The sequence below is a fragment of the Cinclus cinclus genome, chromosome 9 (assembly GCF_963662255.1).
Source record: "Cinclus cinclus chromosome 9, bCinCin1.1, whole genome shotgun sequence".
Lineage (NCBI taxonomy): Eukaryota > Metazoa > Chordata > Aves > Passeriformes > Cinclidae > Cinclus > Cinclus cinclus.
Window position 1 is genome coordinate 25,257,924 of NC_085054.1, and position 17,328 is coordinate 25,275,251.

Below are 17,328 nucleotides of genomic sequence, written 5' to 3' on the forward strand. Positions count from 1 at the left end.
ATGTATATTAGAAATGTATCTATTGCTTAATCTTGTATAATTCTTAATACTCAAAGCTAATTAAAATATATTAATATTTCTATTAATTTATTTTCTTTAAAAATCTTAGGCTAATTGGCTGGTGGGGCCATGACTTCAAAACACGATTCCTCATGGAAAACAGTATGTACTTATACACTCTCCATTTTACTTTATTTGATTTATTTATATATAACCATCTTCACTTTTGTAGCGGTTTGAGGAGAAAGGACAGAACTTTACATTTCCTCATTTATGTTAAAGGTATTAGTCTAAGCTCATCCTAAATATGTGAGGCAGTGGAGTTAACAAAATAAATGTTGGAATAAATGTTTGTGTGGGTATAAGGGTTTGACTGTCTGCTCCTAGACATGTTGCTAAAATACCTTCAAAACGCAGATATAGAATATGGATGAAACTTTCAAAGTTTCTCAGTGAATTAAATTCATAAGTCTCTGAGGAGCGGGGATCTGCTATCAGTCACTGGGGTAATATCTTTCTTCAGGATTAGTTCCACTGGAATTAATGAGAAATTATAAAAATAAAGGTAAGGCAACCTGACATAAGTCATGAAATCCCACTGATGTTTCAGCATCTCCAAATTTCCTGCACTAGGGAAGGATGGGCTGTAAGACAAACCTGCTGTGAAATAGTGAAGTGTTTATTGTCCCAATACAAGATGAGGACTCTAGTCCAAACCTGACAGCTAGACTGTTCAGCTCCAGTTTAAACTACGGCAGAGAGAATATCCTGAGGGATCAGGATGAGTAAGGAGCTTTTTGGTTTGATTGCTTGTTTTGTTTTTAATATATTTTTAATTTTCTGTGGTAGTGCCTGTTGATGTGGCTTTGGCTGGAGAGTGCCTCTCTAATAGCCTCAGTCTGCTCTTTGCTTTCAGACCAAATGCAAGAGAGTGGCACTATGGAAAGCCAGCAGGAGACACAAATTGCCTTGAAATACTGCTAGAAGAAGAAAAACGTTGTTTATTCATTTCCATGAGCAGTTTACAGGGGAGAAGTTGGGCATTATATAATTAGCCAGTCTGCTGTGCATGAAAAGCATTTCCTCTGCCTCATCCCCCTGCTCTGGTGCTGGAGCGTGAAATATGAACGGTGACACAGAACTTACAGCAAGGCTTTTGTAGATTTATTAAATAGATTTTGTGAAATTTCACAGCCCAAAGTCTAGGCAACTCCTCTCCATGGCCTGAAGCTACACTTAGCTGCATATGCAGCCTCCCATGTGTCTCGTCAGCTCAATAAAGTTGAGGAACGTGATTCCTTGCTCCTTGTGAGCCTGCCTCTGCTGACTTGGAATTTCTCTGCCTCGTGCCAGCCTTAAAAGAGATTCAAGTGTAAAGGTGGTTTTAACACACACCATTTAAACAAATTAATTGCAGTTCTCTGGTTCCCATGAAGCTGCTAATGAGGTCTTCTGCTGGATAAAATTGGGCTTCTCTCGAAGTTGAAAGTATTAGCTGGGAATAGATTACTATTTCCTTTTAATGACCGATTCCTACGGGCCACATTAGGGAAATATTTTACTGTGTGAGGACAGACTTCAAGATAAGGTTCAATCCATTAAAATGAAGAAATCAAAAACACTAATATAAGTTATTCATTTTCCAGAATTACAACTAAGTGAAGGAATTAATGGATTCCGGTTATCAAATCCTCCAATTTTACTGGTCTGTGCTCTGCATGCCAGTTTAGAGGTAAGTAATTGCTTTACTTTGAGCCTAAATTTAAGAGTATAAAACGTTTAGTGAATGTTATGTGTATTATTGCTGTCTCCCTTAAAGAAAACTGTGAAATATTTGAAAATTGAAGGGGAGAAATAATGATAAGCAAACAACAAAATAACCCCACAGCCCTGAGAGACCAAGGTCTCTAATGAATATACTGATCTCCCCATGTCTCTCACAAACTCTGCTGGAGGACCCCGAACTGGACCCAGAGTATCTGAGGTTTGCCCCTCCAAACCTGAACACTAGCAATGTCATTGGGACAATGTCAATTGTCCCTGCTTTTAGGAGCTCAGTACAAACAGCACCTTCATCCCATAGAAGTATTCAGGGCTCAAAATCATAGAATAATTAAAGTTGGAAGAGATCTCTGGGATCAGCAAATCCAACAGTGACTTGTCTCTGTGTTACTCATGGGAAGGATTATGCTCAACATCTTCCTACAAAGGAATGATGTAAGTCTGAAAAATTACATTCAGAGCTGCTGCTTCATATATTCCACCAGCAAAGCAGACTTATATCCTTCGTGAAAGAAAATTAAGTCTTGGGTGTCCTGGATCAACTGATCCAGTGGCTCAGGGAACCTGTTCTGCCTTTGGTTACAAGCAGAAGAGAGAAACTCTCTGCAAATGTTTCCTAAAAGGGGAATTCATGAGTGCGGCATAACTCCAAACTGTCTTTCCTAGAATCATGAGTTTTCTGGTGGCCAAAGGAGCAGAGCCCCATCTCTGACCTGTCTCTATATGAATCACTGACACTGTGGCTGTGGGAAGGGCAGTCCTGCCCCACAGAGCTAATTCCTCCTCTGAAGGTGAGAGATCCATGTGCTGAAAGCTGCTGATCAGCTTTGGAGAGCACAGCCCCTCCCTGCTTGAGGGCATGGAGCTGTTCCCCAGACACCTGTGTTTCATATCAAGATGTCCCAGAAATCAGGACTCTTGGTCTCTGTGGCTCAAAAAGGTGTTGTTACTCAGATTTACCTGCTATATGCAATATATTCTTCTATAAAATCATCCTTAAGCGGGTTTTCAAGGCAGCCTTGGTTAGCAAGGTTTTGCTACCGGCAGAAATAGCAGAAATTTATTTCTGGTTACCATTCCATTAATTCCAGTGGAGTGGCTGAGCTGATGCTGGAACAAAGAGCGGTGTCCACATCCCCCATCTGTATTTACTGAAAAAACAGCATCTTAAGCACACAAAGTCAGAAAATTGCCATTTATGATCTCTCCATTTTACATGCAACACTGAAGGACTGCAAAGGGCACAACCATGCCTCTTATTCCACCTGATTTTTTTTTTAGTCCTTAAACATCAATATATTGTTTTAAACTTTATGTGACCTTCGAGATAAACTGAAAGCTATTCTGCCATGACCCAGATTGTCAGTGCTCGGGTTTGTGTGGGCTGGTGTCATTTAGCCCGCTGCAGGGAGCCTCGAACAATGAGGACTGAGCAGTTTCCATTGCCTCCCTTTTCCCTGCCCACATTACCTTTTGGCACAGCCAGGAGATCCCAGTGCTAATTGCTCTAATACAGTGGGAAACAAAATAGTTTTCATGTCTGGCAAGAGATGGCTAGTGAAATTGCATGCCACCTTCACTGGGACACATTAAGCAGAAGGCAGTGTTTCCAATGGAAACAATGAAAACTGCAAGTGTTAATGGATGTTATTCCTCAATAATGCTTGAAGTGACTGTTATGGCACTAGCTGCTGCCTTTCATGGAAAAAAGGGGAGCGCTCTACAGACACATTTTAAAGACCTTTTTCAAAAAATTTCACCCAGGAGACCAAATATTCCTTGCACAAAGCCTGTGGAAGCAGATTTTTACATGCAGCCTAAGGAGATCCATCCCTCATACTCCTGCAAATCCTGGAGGAATAGGAGGCAGGTCTCTGTTTTCCCTCTAGTAATCCACTGAATAGTTCTGTGTCTGCTCTCCCTGCCTGGGTGGAGAGGGAAGCACCTCTAGATTTTTGTTGACCTGTGCTGCTGCTGACTGCTGGTGGCTCTGGTCCCTGTCACATTTATTCCCTTGCAAAGTCTGTCTTACAGCATCCACATTCCTTTTCACAAACACAAATGCAGGGGTTCTTGGTTTTGTGCAGCATCTAGTGGCTGTGATAGTATCAGGGAGTGAGACTTGGGATGTTCTACAAAACAATGATTTCCAGATGCTGCTGGAAACCAGACTTTGTATTTTGAGTAGGACTTCCCAGGTGCCTCTATTTATGCTTTTCCAAGTTATAAGTAATCTTAAAATTGTTACTTCTCTAGTGTGGAACAGTAATTTCTTGAGACTGAATATCATGGATTTTCACCCAGGGCACTGTCTTGCCTCTGATTTGCAGCTGCAGTCAGTGGAGAGAGGACTATCCACAAGCATTGATGTGCCAGGATGTGATTTGAAGTGGCTGTTGGGCACTTGCATGTCTGTATCTTGTCATTCTCCCCTGCAGTTAATTCCATGGGAAGAAGGACAGGGAGGGTTTGAGGAAGGCAGGGGTAAAATATTTCTGGGGTTGGATTTCCATCATTCCCTGTAATGGAGCCTTTCCAGAGCAAAAGCAGAAGCTGTCTCACCTTCTGCTCCCAAAGTCCTCCACCACATTGATCTTGTTTTTGTGGCCAAACAGTGCTGCCATTTTCAAGTAGTCATTTTTGCATATCTCGTGATATTTTGAGTGCCTGAAACTCACCAGTTCTTTTAATTGTGGAAGAGCACAGAGCTACTGAAACAGAATTCAATGAATGTTTTCCTTCTTCATGTGGACTAGAGTCCAGAGTGAGAGTGAGGAGTGAGTGAGCCTGTACAGCACTTAAAGCTGTAAAGTCAATGTTAGTACACAATTTGTGCTTTCACAGATAAGAATTTCTACACCAGTCATGATGTTTCATTCTTGGCCCTTGGATTTTGTCAGTAGAATCACTGAGTTTGGAAAAGACCTCTGAGATCATTGTGTCCAGCCATTAAACCAGCACTGCCAAGACCACCACCAAACCATGTCCTTAAGTGCCACACCTACGTGGTTTTGAACATTTCCAGGGACAGTGACTCCTGCCATGGACAACCTGTTCCAATGCTTGACCACCCTTCTAGTTAAGAAATTCTCCCTGATATCCAAAGTAAGCCTCTCCTGGTTCCATTTGAGGCTGTTCCCTCTTTTCCTATAGTTTTCTGGGAGAGGAGACCAAACCCCACCTGGCTCCACCCTCCTTCCAGGGAGGTGTAGAGAGTGAGAACGTGTGTACTGAAGGTACGTACAAGGGAAAGCACACACTCAAAATGTGATTTTGAGTTTTATGCAGCACTGTTGCACCTATAGAGGATTTATGGATCCTATTTAGACATGCAGAGGAATGCTCTCTTAGCAAATTGGCTTTGTGTGCAAGTTATTTCTGCAGACACAGATGTGTGTGAAACTTTTAAAGAGTAGGCACAAATATCTGTCATTATCTAAAGCATAACATTATCCTGTGTTTTCAAAAGCCCAATCATCCCATGCTTATGTAAAATGTCTCTCTGGTATTACTACTTGATTCCAGTGATAATGTATAGAGAAATCTTTCTTTATTTCCTTTTCATTTTCTACAGCAACACATTCTCATTCTAATGATTTCAAATCATCACAGGTTTTTAGTCAAACTACGATGAGAGCATTGAGGAGGAAATCCATTCTACTCACTGGTTACCTGGAATACCTGATAAAGCATTACTACAGTGAGGATAAAACAAATCCAGAGAAGCCCTTTGTAAGAATAATCACACCATCTCAGATTGAGGAGAGAGGATGCCAGCTCACTCTGTCATTTTCCCTTCCAATCAAATCTGTGTTTAAAGAGCTGGAGAAGAGAGGAGTAGCTGTAAGTAAATCAAACTTCACTTTAGCAAGTAGAAAACTATTACTTTGCTTTTATTCAAATGCAATCTCAAATAAGACAAAAACCCACTAGAACTGATGACGATTTCTTACAATTTCAATTTTTAGTTGTGCAAGCAATCAAATACATAGAGTTATTTTATAAATTATTTGTTAGACTCTGTATTGCTCTTTCAGTGGTGAGTTATTTCTAGTAGTTCTGCAGTCACTGCTGAGGTTATCATGGGTGCTTTAGGATTGGAGGCACAGCTAAAGATTTATATGATAAGGAGCTCTGAGCATACATCAGTCCCCTTCTTGATCCACAAATGACCAAAAGCTTTGTGAGGCATCGAGATGGAGCAACGGAAAAGCTGCCATTTCCTTAGAGATGTGTTCTAGCACTCAGGAAAAGAAGCAACTGAGCTGCACTTGCTTGTAATGGCACAGCTACCATCGAGCCCTGCTCCAAAAAATAGATGTGAAATTTAGGGTCATACATTGGGTGATTTAAATGTGCTGGGAGGTGAGACTGATAGCATCGTGCCATATAAATGAGATACCAGTTTTATTTCTGCTGGTCACTTGTCTCCCCAAAGGGCACCTCTTTTAGGTTATGTACGCAGCTGCTTCGGTGCTGCCAGGGAATTCCAGGAACTCCTGCTTTTAAGAGGGCATGGGGCCTCACACTGTTGGCTTGTCTTTGCAATGCAGTGATATTTTTCAAATATAAGAGATTATTATATTCAGGAAGATGTTCAAAATCACAGTGAGGGAAAGAATAATACTGCAATGCCTGTGCCATTACTTGTACCTTAAGAAGAAGACACATACTAGAATGGGGGTTTTTTGTGCTTTTTTTTCTTTTTGTCACCTCTGTGCCTCTTCAACTCTGGGTTGCTATAGGTACTAAGGTGAATTTTTGGGGCTAAATAGCTGGTTTGATGCCCTCAATGGCACTGTTAAAGTCCTTCCTATCCTGACCTGTGCATCATTTTTTAGGCAAAACTGCTATTCTCGCTAAATTTTTCACAATCATGCTCCTTCCTGTAGCTCCTTGAGGATTCTAAAGGTTTTACACGTGCTTCCTTGTCAGGCCAGTCATTCTTCCTTGAAGACAAGTTGTGGCATTTAAAAATACAGCCTGACAGATAAACATGAATTGACCTGAATTTACTGAATGTTCCCTCTCTGTTTTGCAGTGTGACATGCGAGAACCAAATGCTCTTCGCGTTGCCCCAGTTCCTCTCTACAATTCTTTCCGTGATGTGCACAAATTTATTGAAATCCTGGGATCTGCAATTACATCTTCAAAACAAACAGCAAATAACACTGTGCTATCTGGTTCTTATTGATGGCTCAGCTGTACCTTTTAATCTACTTCTGACTAAGATGCATTTATCCTGCTGAGTGATTCTTTGCTTCGAGTAGACCGAGCTATATCCCATGCAATTTGCAAAAAAATGACTGTGCTTGAATAGTTATTTACAACAGACATAGTTTTATTAAAGCTCATATTTCCACTCTGCTTTGACTTTGACTTCATGAATTAGTATGCTTTGTATATTTTAATGGGGCTCTTCTTAAACATTTCATGTAGTTTTATTACATTAGCCTCGAGAAGCATGGAAGAATTGCTATCAACTAGAACAGGGATGAAAAAAAATCCCTTCTTTATTATAAAAATTATGCATAATAAAATGTGGAAAATAGACAAATCACCAACTGTTAAAAGATACAGTCCAATTTACATTTTTAATTTAGTAATTCTATTTAAAGTACAGGGTATGCTTGAAAAGTAAAAGTTGAACAATTAGTTGTCTCAAAACTCCTGACTGCTGCACACCGAATTTTTCAAAGGGCCCAATATTTTGAAATTCTGGTTTAATGAATGATTTAATTGAAGAATTAATTTACATTGCAGATACCTTCTTTGGTGCGATAGAGTTGGCCAAAATAAAACATTTTGTCTTTCTAGGTAGTCCTGTTGGAGAGGAGGAGCTGGAGAAAGCTGAGAAAAGTTGTGGACCCATGTAAGGCAGCGTGAAGGGCTGTAGGAGCACTCCCTGCAGCTTTAGTGAGGCTTAGCTGGGATTAGGCAAAATTAACCCTGAGCTCTTTAAGCAGCAGCAAAATATCTCATTGTTAACTCACCGTGTGGCCCGAATTTTTACAGAGATTTGCACCAGGCAGGCAAGAGCAACGTAGAAAAACTGCTTACATTTCAGCAACTCTATCCAAAGTTGTTTCAAGGCATAAATAACACCTTGGCATAATTGGCAATTAAGCCTTAAAGTCTGTAGCTGTTCACGCAGCGTTTTCCAAGAATCAGCTGAAACTTCCTCTCTGATGATGTTCAATGTGTCTCATTTTTGGTATGAAACACTTAGAAAATTACATCCAGTAGTGCTTTGAATATGTGAAGGGAGCCTACAATAAAGACAGGGACAAACTGACGTGATAGGATGAGGGGGGATGGTTTTAAACTGGATTTAGGTTAGATATAGGACAACAGTTTTTTACAGTGAAGGTGCTGAAACACTGGAACAGAGAGTTGGTGGATGCATCCCTGGAAGTATTCAAGGCCAGGTTGGATGGGGCTCTGAGCAGCCTGTTCTGGGTGTCCCTGTCAGGGCAGGGGGACCTTTAGAAGCTCCACTCCAACCCAAACTACTCTGACTCTATGATACTTTTTATTCCACTTCAAGAGTGAGGAAGGATTTGGGGGGGAGTGAGGTCTTATCTAGATTTGTTTACAGTTACTTTTGTTGGTTGAAACTTTCACACCCTTCAAGCACCTCCTGCTGCACAAGGAAACCCAAGGGCCTTCACAGCACCTACCTGTTCTCTAAAATTCCCCAGAGGTGTAAAGTGTTAAAACCCTTGCTGCAGTAATACCTGTTTTATTGGTTGTAATATGCAAGGGAAAGCGGAAAGAACTGAAAATGCAGCATTTGTTGGTGTTTTTATCACTTGTGATGAGAAAGAAGAGCTTCTTTAACCAGAATATTGTTATGAATAATAGCACAGGAGTCTTAATCAGTTGGAAAGCTCTGTCTCACTCAAGAGGTTTTGATTACACTGATGTAATCTCTCCTCAGTTCAGTGAGACTGGATTGTTGTGTTGCAGACCAGGTATCTATTTTTGTGGGTTTATTTTTATCCTTACACCTGCAGCTCTTTATCTGTTAAGTGGCAGGATCTTAGCAAAGGACCATTTTCCATAAAGTGGCAGTTGATACAAAAAGCACTGAATGCAGAAATGTGCAGGTCCACAGTGCTGAAAAGGGATTAAACTCAGTGTCAGTGCCTTTGCAGCATGTGTGTACCAGTGCCAGCTGACTCTTGTGTCTTCCCTACGAAGTTAGGCTTAGTATAAATTCAGATATGGATGTAGATTATAAAATACCTTATTCTGATAACAGCTCAAACCCCAGAGGAGTAAGAATCCCAACATCTCTTTCTAAATAACATCTAGACCTCCGTTTTGGACAAGCTGTCTTGGCAGTTATGGGGAGATAAACAGTGATTTTTGAGAAGTTTGAGATCTGTTTTTAATGCACACGCTATGAAAATAGTTTTTTGTGTCTCTGAGGAAAGTGAACCACATAGTAGGTAAAGTATTAAATATCTGCAGTTCAGGTTTCAAAGACTAACAGATTAGTAATAAATGTTTTATAATATTTAGTGTCTTAGTATAATTTCAGGCTAGAGGTACAAAAATTGACTTTACAAATATTTATTTGTGTTCCATTTGATGAATTTGTTTATATTCAGTGCATCAAAACTCACTTATTTCAACTATTTTGAGTTACTCTTTCTTTTTTACCTGTGATCTGTGATGACACAACTGAAAGCTACTTGCATTTATAGACATATATATATATATATATATATGTATAAATTCAGAAAATTATTTCCAAAAAGTGAGGGAGCCCTATATTGCAATTTACTCCTTTTACTGGAACAAAACTGCAGCATAAGCACCAGTTTCACATGGTCTTTCTCTACTTGAAGTAAAAGTTTTGCAAAATGAATAATACTGGAAGTTAACATTAGGTGTCAGTATTTTACATATTATTTAACAAAAGAATATCAAGGGAAGGAGCTTCTGTGAAAACAATATTACAGTCTGCTTTTTCAAATGCTTTAAGCCATCACAGTTAGAGTAATATCAGGAATAATTATGTATGAAATAATTAATTGTATATACCCCAAACTCTTCTTGCTAGTTACATCTCTGATTTAAAATTCAGTACCAAGTACCTCTGCTTTCTTATTGCGATAACATTTCATCCTTGGATTGTCTGAAGAAATTACATTTTTCAAATTGAACTACAGGACATGAGGATGACAGAAAATTGATACCCAGGTAAAGTGAGAAAATGCCAACAAAATGAAGGCAAGTGTGAGTATGCAGTTCCCTGGTTGTGTGTGATATTTTTCAGCAGAATAAAATTTAAAAACGTGCAGAACTCTTAAGCTCACTGTTACAACTATGAGGGAAAAATACTATAGGATCCATCTGTCCATTTTTAACCCGTTCCCATTTTGCCACAGGAGCACCAAAGGCAAGGCAATGTCTTCCTTCACAAGCAGCAGAGGATGCCTTTGTCTTCCAGAAGAACCATACACCCTGAGTGAAGAAAAATCCACGACATAGTAGTGTTTTCATCTGAACTTGTGGCATTACTGGCAGTGGGAAGGATGTGGCTCATTTGAAGAGCTTAAACCCCAAAACGTCCTTGTCTGACAGTGACAGAAACCACCTTGATTTCATTTCACCAGCAAATTATTCTATACATTGGTAGATTAAGCAAGAAAAATGTAAGAAAGAATGGAAGATACTAAAACAAAATAATTAACTTTTTAACCTTAGGTATTCCCAAACAGATCTGGGTACAGGTGGGAATTCCCTGTGAAACTCCAGCCCCTGAGGTAGGGATGGGCTTTGGTTGGGTTCACAGAGGTGAAAAGAAACATTTTGGGCTAAATCCACAGAGGGGCCTGACAGGATGTGTCAACATCAAAGCAGCCACATCAATATTTTATTTTAATTCCTTTCCCTGAGTCACAGAATCGCTGAGGTTATTAAAGACCTCCAAGATCATCGAGTGCAACCACTCACCCAGCACTGCCATCTTCACGGTCATAATGAAGCCATGGCTGAGGTAGGTGTGCTATTTCCTATACTCACCTGTAGAACACACTTCAGAGGAAGCTGACCTACCCAGAAACCATACCCCCAAAACCTCTGCAGGTTCCCATCTGAACCTCTGGGCACTCAAGCTGGTGTCAGTATATTTCTGAAAAGCTGCTCATTCTCTGAGACCAGCTGAGAGACAGGTTTGCATCGTAAGCTTAAACTTTTGTCAATATTTGTGAAATATATTTAGACAGCTTATTCAGAAATGAGTAAGTTATAGATCAGTAATTCATACTTTTTATATCCCGAGTTTTTATTACCTAAACTTACTCTTCTAAGCATCGTTTTATGTTTCTAGTTAAATATAAGTGAGAATTGATTGAGGTATTTCTCAATGGAATTCTATCTTTATTTCATCATAATTGCTTCATATTTGAATAATGACAGATGAACTACTTCATTCAATTGCAGTTTTAAGGCTTTGAAGTCACAATAGCAGCAAAGGATTTAAATCCTGAAACCATTATTATGGCAGAGAAGACATCAGGGAAAACTTATGGTAGTGTAATTTTCTAGACAGAAAAATTCTTCTGCGGTTGCACTTTTTTCTTTTTATTATTTTTTCTCTGGATATTTTATTAATGTTAAAAAAATCCTGGAAGAAGAGATTGGAAATGCTGAATGAGAGTCCTGCTGTAAGTAAACTTCTGAACTTATTTGGCTTTGGAACCGGCTACAAACCTTTTAAAATTCTGGGCAGCTGCAATACTGTATTTCACCAATAAAGAGTTCATTAGATCTTTTTTCTCTCTGACATTTTACATCTAGTCCTGAGTACATGTTAATACTCCAAGGTATGAATTTCAAAGTTCCCTTTATCTTTGTGTACAGTTTTAAGCAATTAATCAAATGATAAAATATAGCTTTAAAATTAGAAATGAATTGTGAATTTAAAGTATATGTTCAAAAAGTTGCTACATTATAATTTTGGGGGGATGGGGCCTCATCAACTGAACTTAATTCTAGTATTCTTTTACCTTACATTTTACTGAAGAATTTGAAGCGATCCTCAAATTGTTAAAACATGACCAAGTGGTCTATCCAGGATAGTTCTTTCTCCTCAGAGGCTACATCAAAGTGGCAGAGACATAGAAAAATCATTATTCAATATGTTCAAAATGATTCCCATGTGGGGAAATATTTATGCAGGCTTCTGAAATGAGCGTGGGGGCAAACAGCACCGAGACCCCTTTGTCTGAAATAAAAGTGAGTGGCAGTTGTATCATCCCTGTACAAGGTATGAATATGAAGATATGTATGGAGTGTAGTGGGGTGGGGGTTGTCACGTAATTTTGGGAGCAGGGGCCAAATCCAGCATCTTGACTTCAACCTGCAACTTTGCTACTCCAAGGACTTTCCTGGTGCCTCAGTTTTGAAAGCCTGGAGTGAGGTGGCTGTTCCAGAGGTTATTGGGAGAGGACATCTGCAAAGTTCTCATTGACATCTGAATATAAGGCACAAGAACTGGGAGTTTCTAAATGTTATTAATTTCTAAATGTAATTAATGGATCTAAACAGTAACACGCTTGTAATTTTTTGCCTGTATTTTCCATTTCTGTATTGTCTGTTTTATTCACTGAGGTGTGTCAAGCATACAGCACCCTGTATTGTATGCAACACTCTTTTTAATGAGGGTGTCATTTTAATTTTCACCTGGGAGGTGAAAGGCAATATTCAGAAATACTCATTCTTCAGACAAGACATGGAAGCAGTTTTAACATCTTAGCTGAAACTTTGTGCAAAATGCTCAGATGTTCTTTTGTGTGATATCTAATTTAAACCATTGTGGCCGCCAGGCAACAGATGCTGCCAATTCTTCCCTTCTTATGGGTAAAACACCTCACAACTGGGTAACCTGTGAATCTGTGGATCTTTTTATCAAGGATGCTTCTGGACTTTTCTATACTGCTCCTACTTAAAGAGAAGAAAGGTGAAGGTGTCATTTGAAGGAATTGTGAGTGAAAGAACATATTCACCTGCTTCTGAGTTCTTTTAATTGACCCTGAAAGTGTGGGGCTTTTTTCTTAGTTTTAAACTGATGTGAAAATCCCACTTATTATAGAATAATGGAATCATTCATGTTGGAAAAGCCTTTGAGGTCACTGAATCCAACCTTAGACCTGATGCTGTCAAGTTCACAACTATTTCGCTGATTTTTGTTTGACTTCTAGTTTCAATATAGTACAGTACCAGATTAATTTAATGAATTTATAAACCTCATTATAACACTTAAGTTTTATTTGATTTTGAAAGAACTTGGATTAAAAAAGATAAATTTCTTCTATATTAATACAGTGACAAGTATGCTGAATTTTGAAAAGATGTTACTCTCAACTTTTCAAATTTAAGTACTGAATGAAATATTCTACATTGCTCTGCATCAGATGCAGATGAAGGATAAAGCTATGTGTCAATTTTTGGAATATCCTAAGTTCTGTGGAAGATGATGTAGAATATGACTGCTTGATTTTCATTAGAATTCTTATTTTATACAAATTTTCTCTCCTTAACTGGATATTAAAGCTGAAGTGATAAAATACCACAAGTATGAATCACCAAAGTTCTCTGCTGAAGTCTGATCTCCTGACATTTTTCTGAATGAATATTGAAATGCTTTTCAACAAAAGATCATGAAATTGCTCCATCAGTAATCAGACCCAGACTTGACTTGAAAAAAATTCTTTTTATATTTAGTTATGAAAAGCATGTTCTTAATTATAATGATGATCATTAAAACAAATGTCTTGGAAGGCTACTATTTTCAATTCAAAGTCAAAAGCATATGAAAAACCTGATGATATATATATAATATGTCCATCCTGAAAAAAATATTATAAAAACATGCCAAATTAATGTATATGATATACATGCATATCTGTGTGTATGTATATGTGTGCTCCTCTCTAGAGAATCAAGAGGTGTGGTTCTGTCTTGATTTTTTTTTTTCCACATTTATGGAAGTGTAAGAAGTGGTTTAATTTGATGAAATCAAACATTCCATGAAAACAAAGGCGTTAGCTCTGAAATAAGACATCAGCTTTGCTGGGCTATAGATCCTTTGAACGTGGATGACATTGTCTCTGAGGACAAGATGTTTGATGAATTTTAGACTTTAAAGCCTTTGGTAGGAAAAATTAGTCCAGAATCAGTTCCTGTAGGATTGGGGGGGGGGAATAATTCTTCAAAAGATCAGTAAAAAAAATGATGTCATTTTCTATTTCCCTTAAGTACCTTTTCTTCAGATGCTTATCTTGGAAAAGACTCAACAGCCATGAATTTAGGGGCTTATGCTCCAAGTGGTCAGGGCATTTATGTCCTTTCTGCAGAGAATATTGAGGAGAAACAAAAAAAAAAAAAGCCTCTTAGAATTAAGGATAAAGGGCTCTGTGGGTAAGATTGTCTTATAAAACATCACTGACTAATTTTAATCTATTAATTTAATATAATGAACATAATGATTTGTGTAAAATTACTTTACCCCTGTTATATGCCAAATCTGTCAGGAACAGCTGCTTTGCATTCAATATATCATAATGACATATACTGTGGAGTTATAATATTTAAATTTCTTTTCATTAAGGACCTATTTTAGATTTTCAAGCTTATGCACAAGGGGAGAGGTGCTGGTGCCTCCATCGACTGTCACTGTTAAAGGTTATCAGAAAGAACTCTTGGCTCTGTGAAGAAATGAGTAATGAGTGCAAGTTGGTTTTGCAGACCCTGTTACAAGGGGAGAATAAACCAGGATTAAAAAGCCTTATGGAGAGTATTTTTCCCAGCAGAACTAATGCTTAATGTTTTTTTCCTCAGAAGAATTAGGAGGGTCACAGTAACTGGAGCTTGAAATAAAGGTGAATTGATAACACAGGTGGGGAGGTGGACTGAAGGGTTTGTAATTAATTAAGCCTTTATGAAAATCAAGAGGCTGCAGCAGAAACTCCTCCCACTCTCCTACATCCTAAATACTCCTAAAATTACTACCTAGCTCTAAATACCACTTTCCATTGGAACTGCTGATGATACACTTTGTCCTGTCATAGGGCTTGCCTGGGTTTATGGAAATAATGGATCTGGATGAACACTTCTCACAGCTCAGAAGGTCCAATTCTGGCTGGGAAGAAATTAGCATTGCAATAATTTTGCTAAACACCCCCACATACACATCATGCAAGAGTGGAGATGTTGTAAATGTTATAAGTGAGTTACAGGAATTGACAGGAATAAATTTAGTTAGATTTAATATAATTTATTTAGTAAGTAAAATAGTGTTGGGTGGTTGAGGAGTTTTTTGTTTTACTAATGGTGTACGATTTTTTATTTGATAGTTTTGATTTATATATTTTTAAACTTTTTGTGTTATGCATATTTTTTGCTGTGTTCTGTGCATGTGTGGTGCATTGTTAGGGGGTTTTTATGTTCTGTTTTTTGGTGGTTGTGAGGATTAAGGCCTTTTATTTGTTTTTGGTGTTTTGATGAACTTTTATATATTTGTTATACAATTTTTAGGGTTTTTTATTTTTTTGTTTATTTTACTGGATGGTTGTAGTTAGACTTTATGTTTGCAGTTAGGTTTTATGTTCATAGTTAGACTTTGGGTAATGTATTTTTTTATTCTTTTTTTTTTTTGTTAACTAGGTTCAGTGAACAAATACCGATTATATTTTGTTACAGTAAAGCATAGCTCCAGGCTCCTTCTGCTATAGCCTGGAGGTGATTCTTCCATGAAAACCTACGGAGGTAACTGCAGCTTTAGGGTATGGCAGTGCTGTGTACCTGCTTTAGGAGAGTCTCTCTTAGCCTTGGCAGGTTAATAAAATAATAAGGGGCCCAAAAAAGCAATATTACAGGCATGGACCAGAGCAAAGAGGACCAGAGCATGGCCTTAAGAAACAAGGGAAAAGGAAGTCTGTGACTCCAGAGACCACAGACTATAGAATTAAAAGGAACTGAAAAACTGGAACAAGCTCAAGAGCTATAGAATGAGGGCTATCAGTTTTCTATTTTTGTCTGCTTGGAGCAAGCTGAAATTCTTTGTGTTTCTATGGACGTGTTGAAGCGCTCTGAGTAAGGATGTTCTTATTTTCTGCAGGTGGCTGCTGTGACTAAATCTTCCAAGAAATGCAAACAGCCAAACATATCTAACACTCAGCCTTGTGGCTACGATTTGCACTGAGGATGCCCTTCTTATTTTCTTTTTTTTTTTTCTTTTTTCTTCCTCAGATCTGGATACCCCCATTCACCAATAACCTGATTTCCTGCCGTCTCCCAGATCCTATGAGAATACAGAAATTGCCTGCCAGAAGGAGGGAGATAGGGAAAAGGGCAAAGGGATAGAACCACGTACACAAACTAGAGGTATTTGTGTATTACATGAGCAAATAAAATCACAGGAAGGGATTGGAACTGGTGTACAGAAATAATTAATTCAACTAATTGCTTCACGTCTTTGATAAACTGATTTATTTGATGTTTCCCAGTCCATTCCAAGCAGCACAGCCTCCCCTGAAATCTTCTGGACACAAGAGAGGACATCCATCTGTCTGCAGAGGGGTTTGACATCCTGCAATTGACTCTGCCTTGCATTTGTTGCCTTCTTTTATCTGGTACCAGTGCCGGGACAGTTCTGATGTACTCTGGGATGGCAGAATGGGAGGGAGCAGGGTGAGAGCAGAGCTGCCACTCAGATAAAGCCTCTATTAGGAAGAGATGAGAAAAGACTTCAGGAATTCTTATTTCCACTAGATTTGATAGGGACACATTGTTTTTTGTTAATAGCTTGTTTGTCTGCTTGCTTAAGTTAATTAATTAATTTATTTATTTATTTATTTATATATTGTGAGTGGGGACTTTGGTACTGTAGAAATGAGACTGTTTTTCCTCAAATGCTGAAGTAGAAGGAGAAAAAATATCTCAGAACATTTTATCTTTCTTCTCTGTTCATCCTCAGCATGGGATTTTACAAGATTTGGGACTTTCTCCATGAGAAACTATTCACCAAGTAGCTGAAACTCTTAACAGAGGTAGAAACAACACTGGCTGAGCATCATTTTTGTGCTAAGGACTGACATATTCCTTCCAGACTCTTCCTTCACCCTGAAAACATTGACTGTTTTTGTAGCTCTGACTTGATCACAGGCTCATAGATCAAGATATTGTCTCCCGGAGAGCACAACTCTTTTCTTTTAAGGTTCCTTATTGTGTCATGTAAAACCACCTTTTTGGCAGTTTGGTATTGTAGTACTTTTAGCACTCCAGAAAATACATTTGCACTGCATTTCAAGCTTGCATGTAACTAAATCCTGTCAAGGAAAGTCTTTACATAATGCATCAACATATGCTGGGGTTTTGTCTCTTTTTTTAGTACAGTATGGCTATACAATGGATTGGAGTGGCTTTTCTAAGTTATTAAATATAGCCCTAGGCAAGGCTGGCTTTTAAAATAAATGGCAAGATCTCTAAAATCAACTGGGAAAGAGAGAGAAAAAGACTAGTTTGGATTTT

The 17,328-nt window shown here is 38.4% G+C and overlaps 1 protein-coding gene across 1 annotated transcript in view; it reads left to right on the plus strand.

Moving 5' to 3' along the window:
• Positions 1 to 6,976, plus strand: part of KYNU (kynureninase) — a 58,282-nt gene extending 51,306 nt beyond the window's left edge. The window contains exons 11-14 of the mRNA XM_062498263.1: positions 110 to 162; positions 1,647 to 1,732; positions 5,395 to 5,625; positions 6,824 to 6,976. Coding sequence (XP_062354247.1) covers positions 110 to 162; positions 1,647 to 1,732; positions 5,395 to 5,625; positions 6,824 to 6,976 — 523 coding nt within the window. The remainder of the gene's footprint in view (positions 1 to 109; positions 163 to 1,646; positions 1,733 to 5,394; positions 5,626 to 6,823) is intronic.
• Positions 6,977 to 17,328: the final 10,352 nt, after the last annotated feature.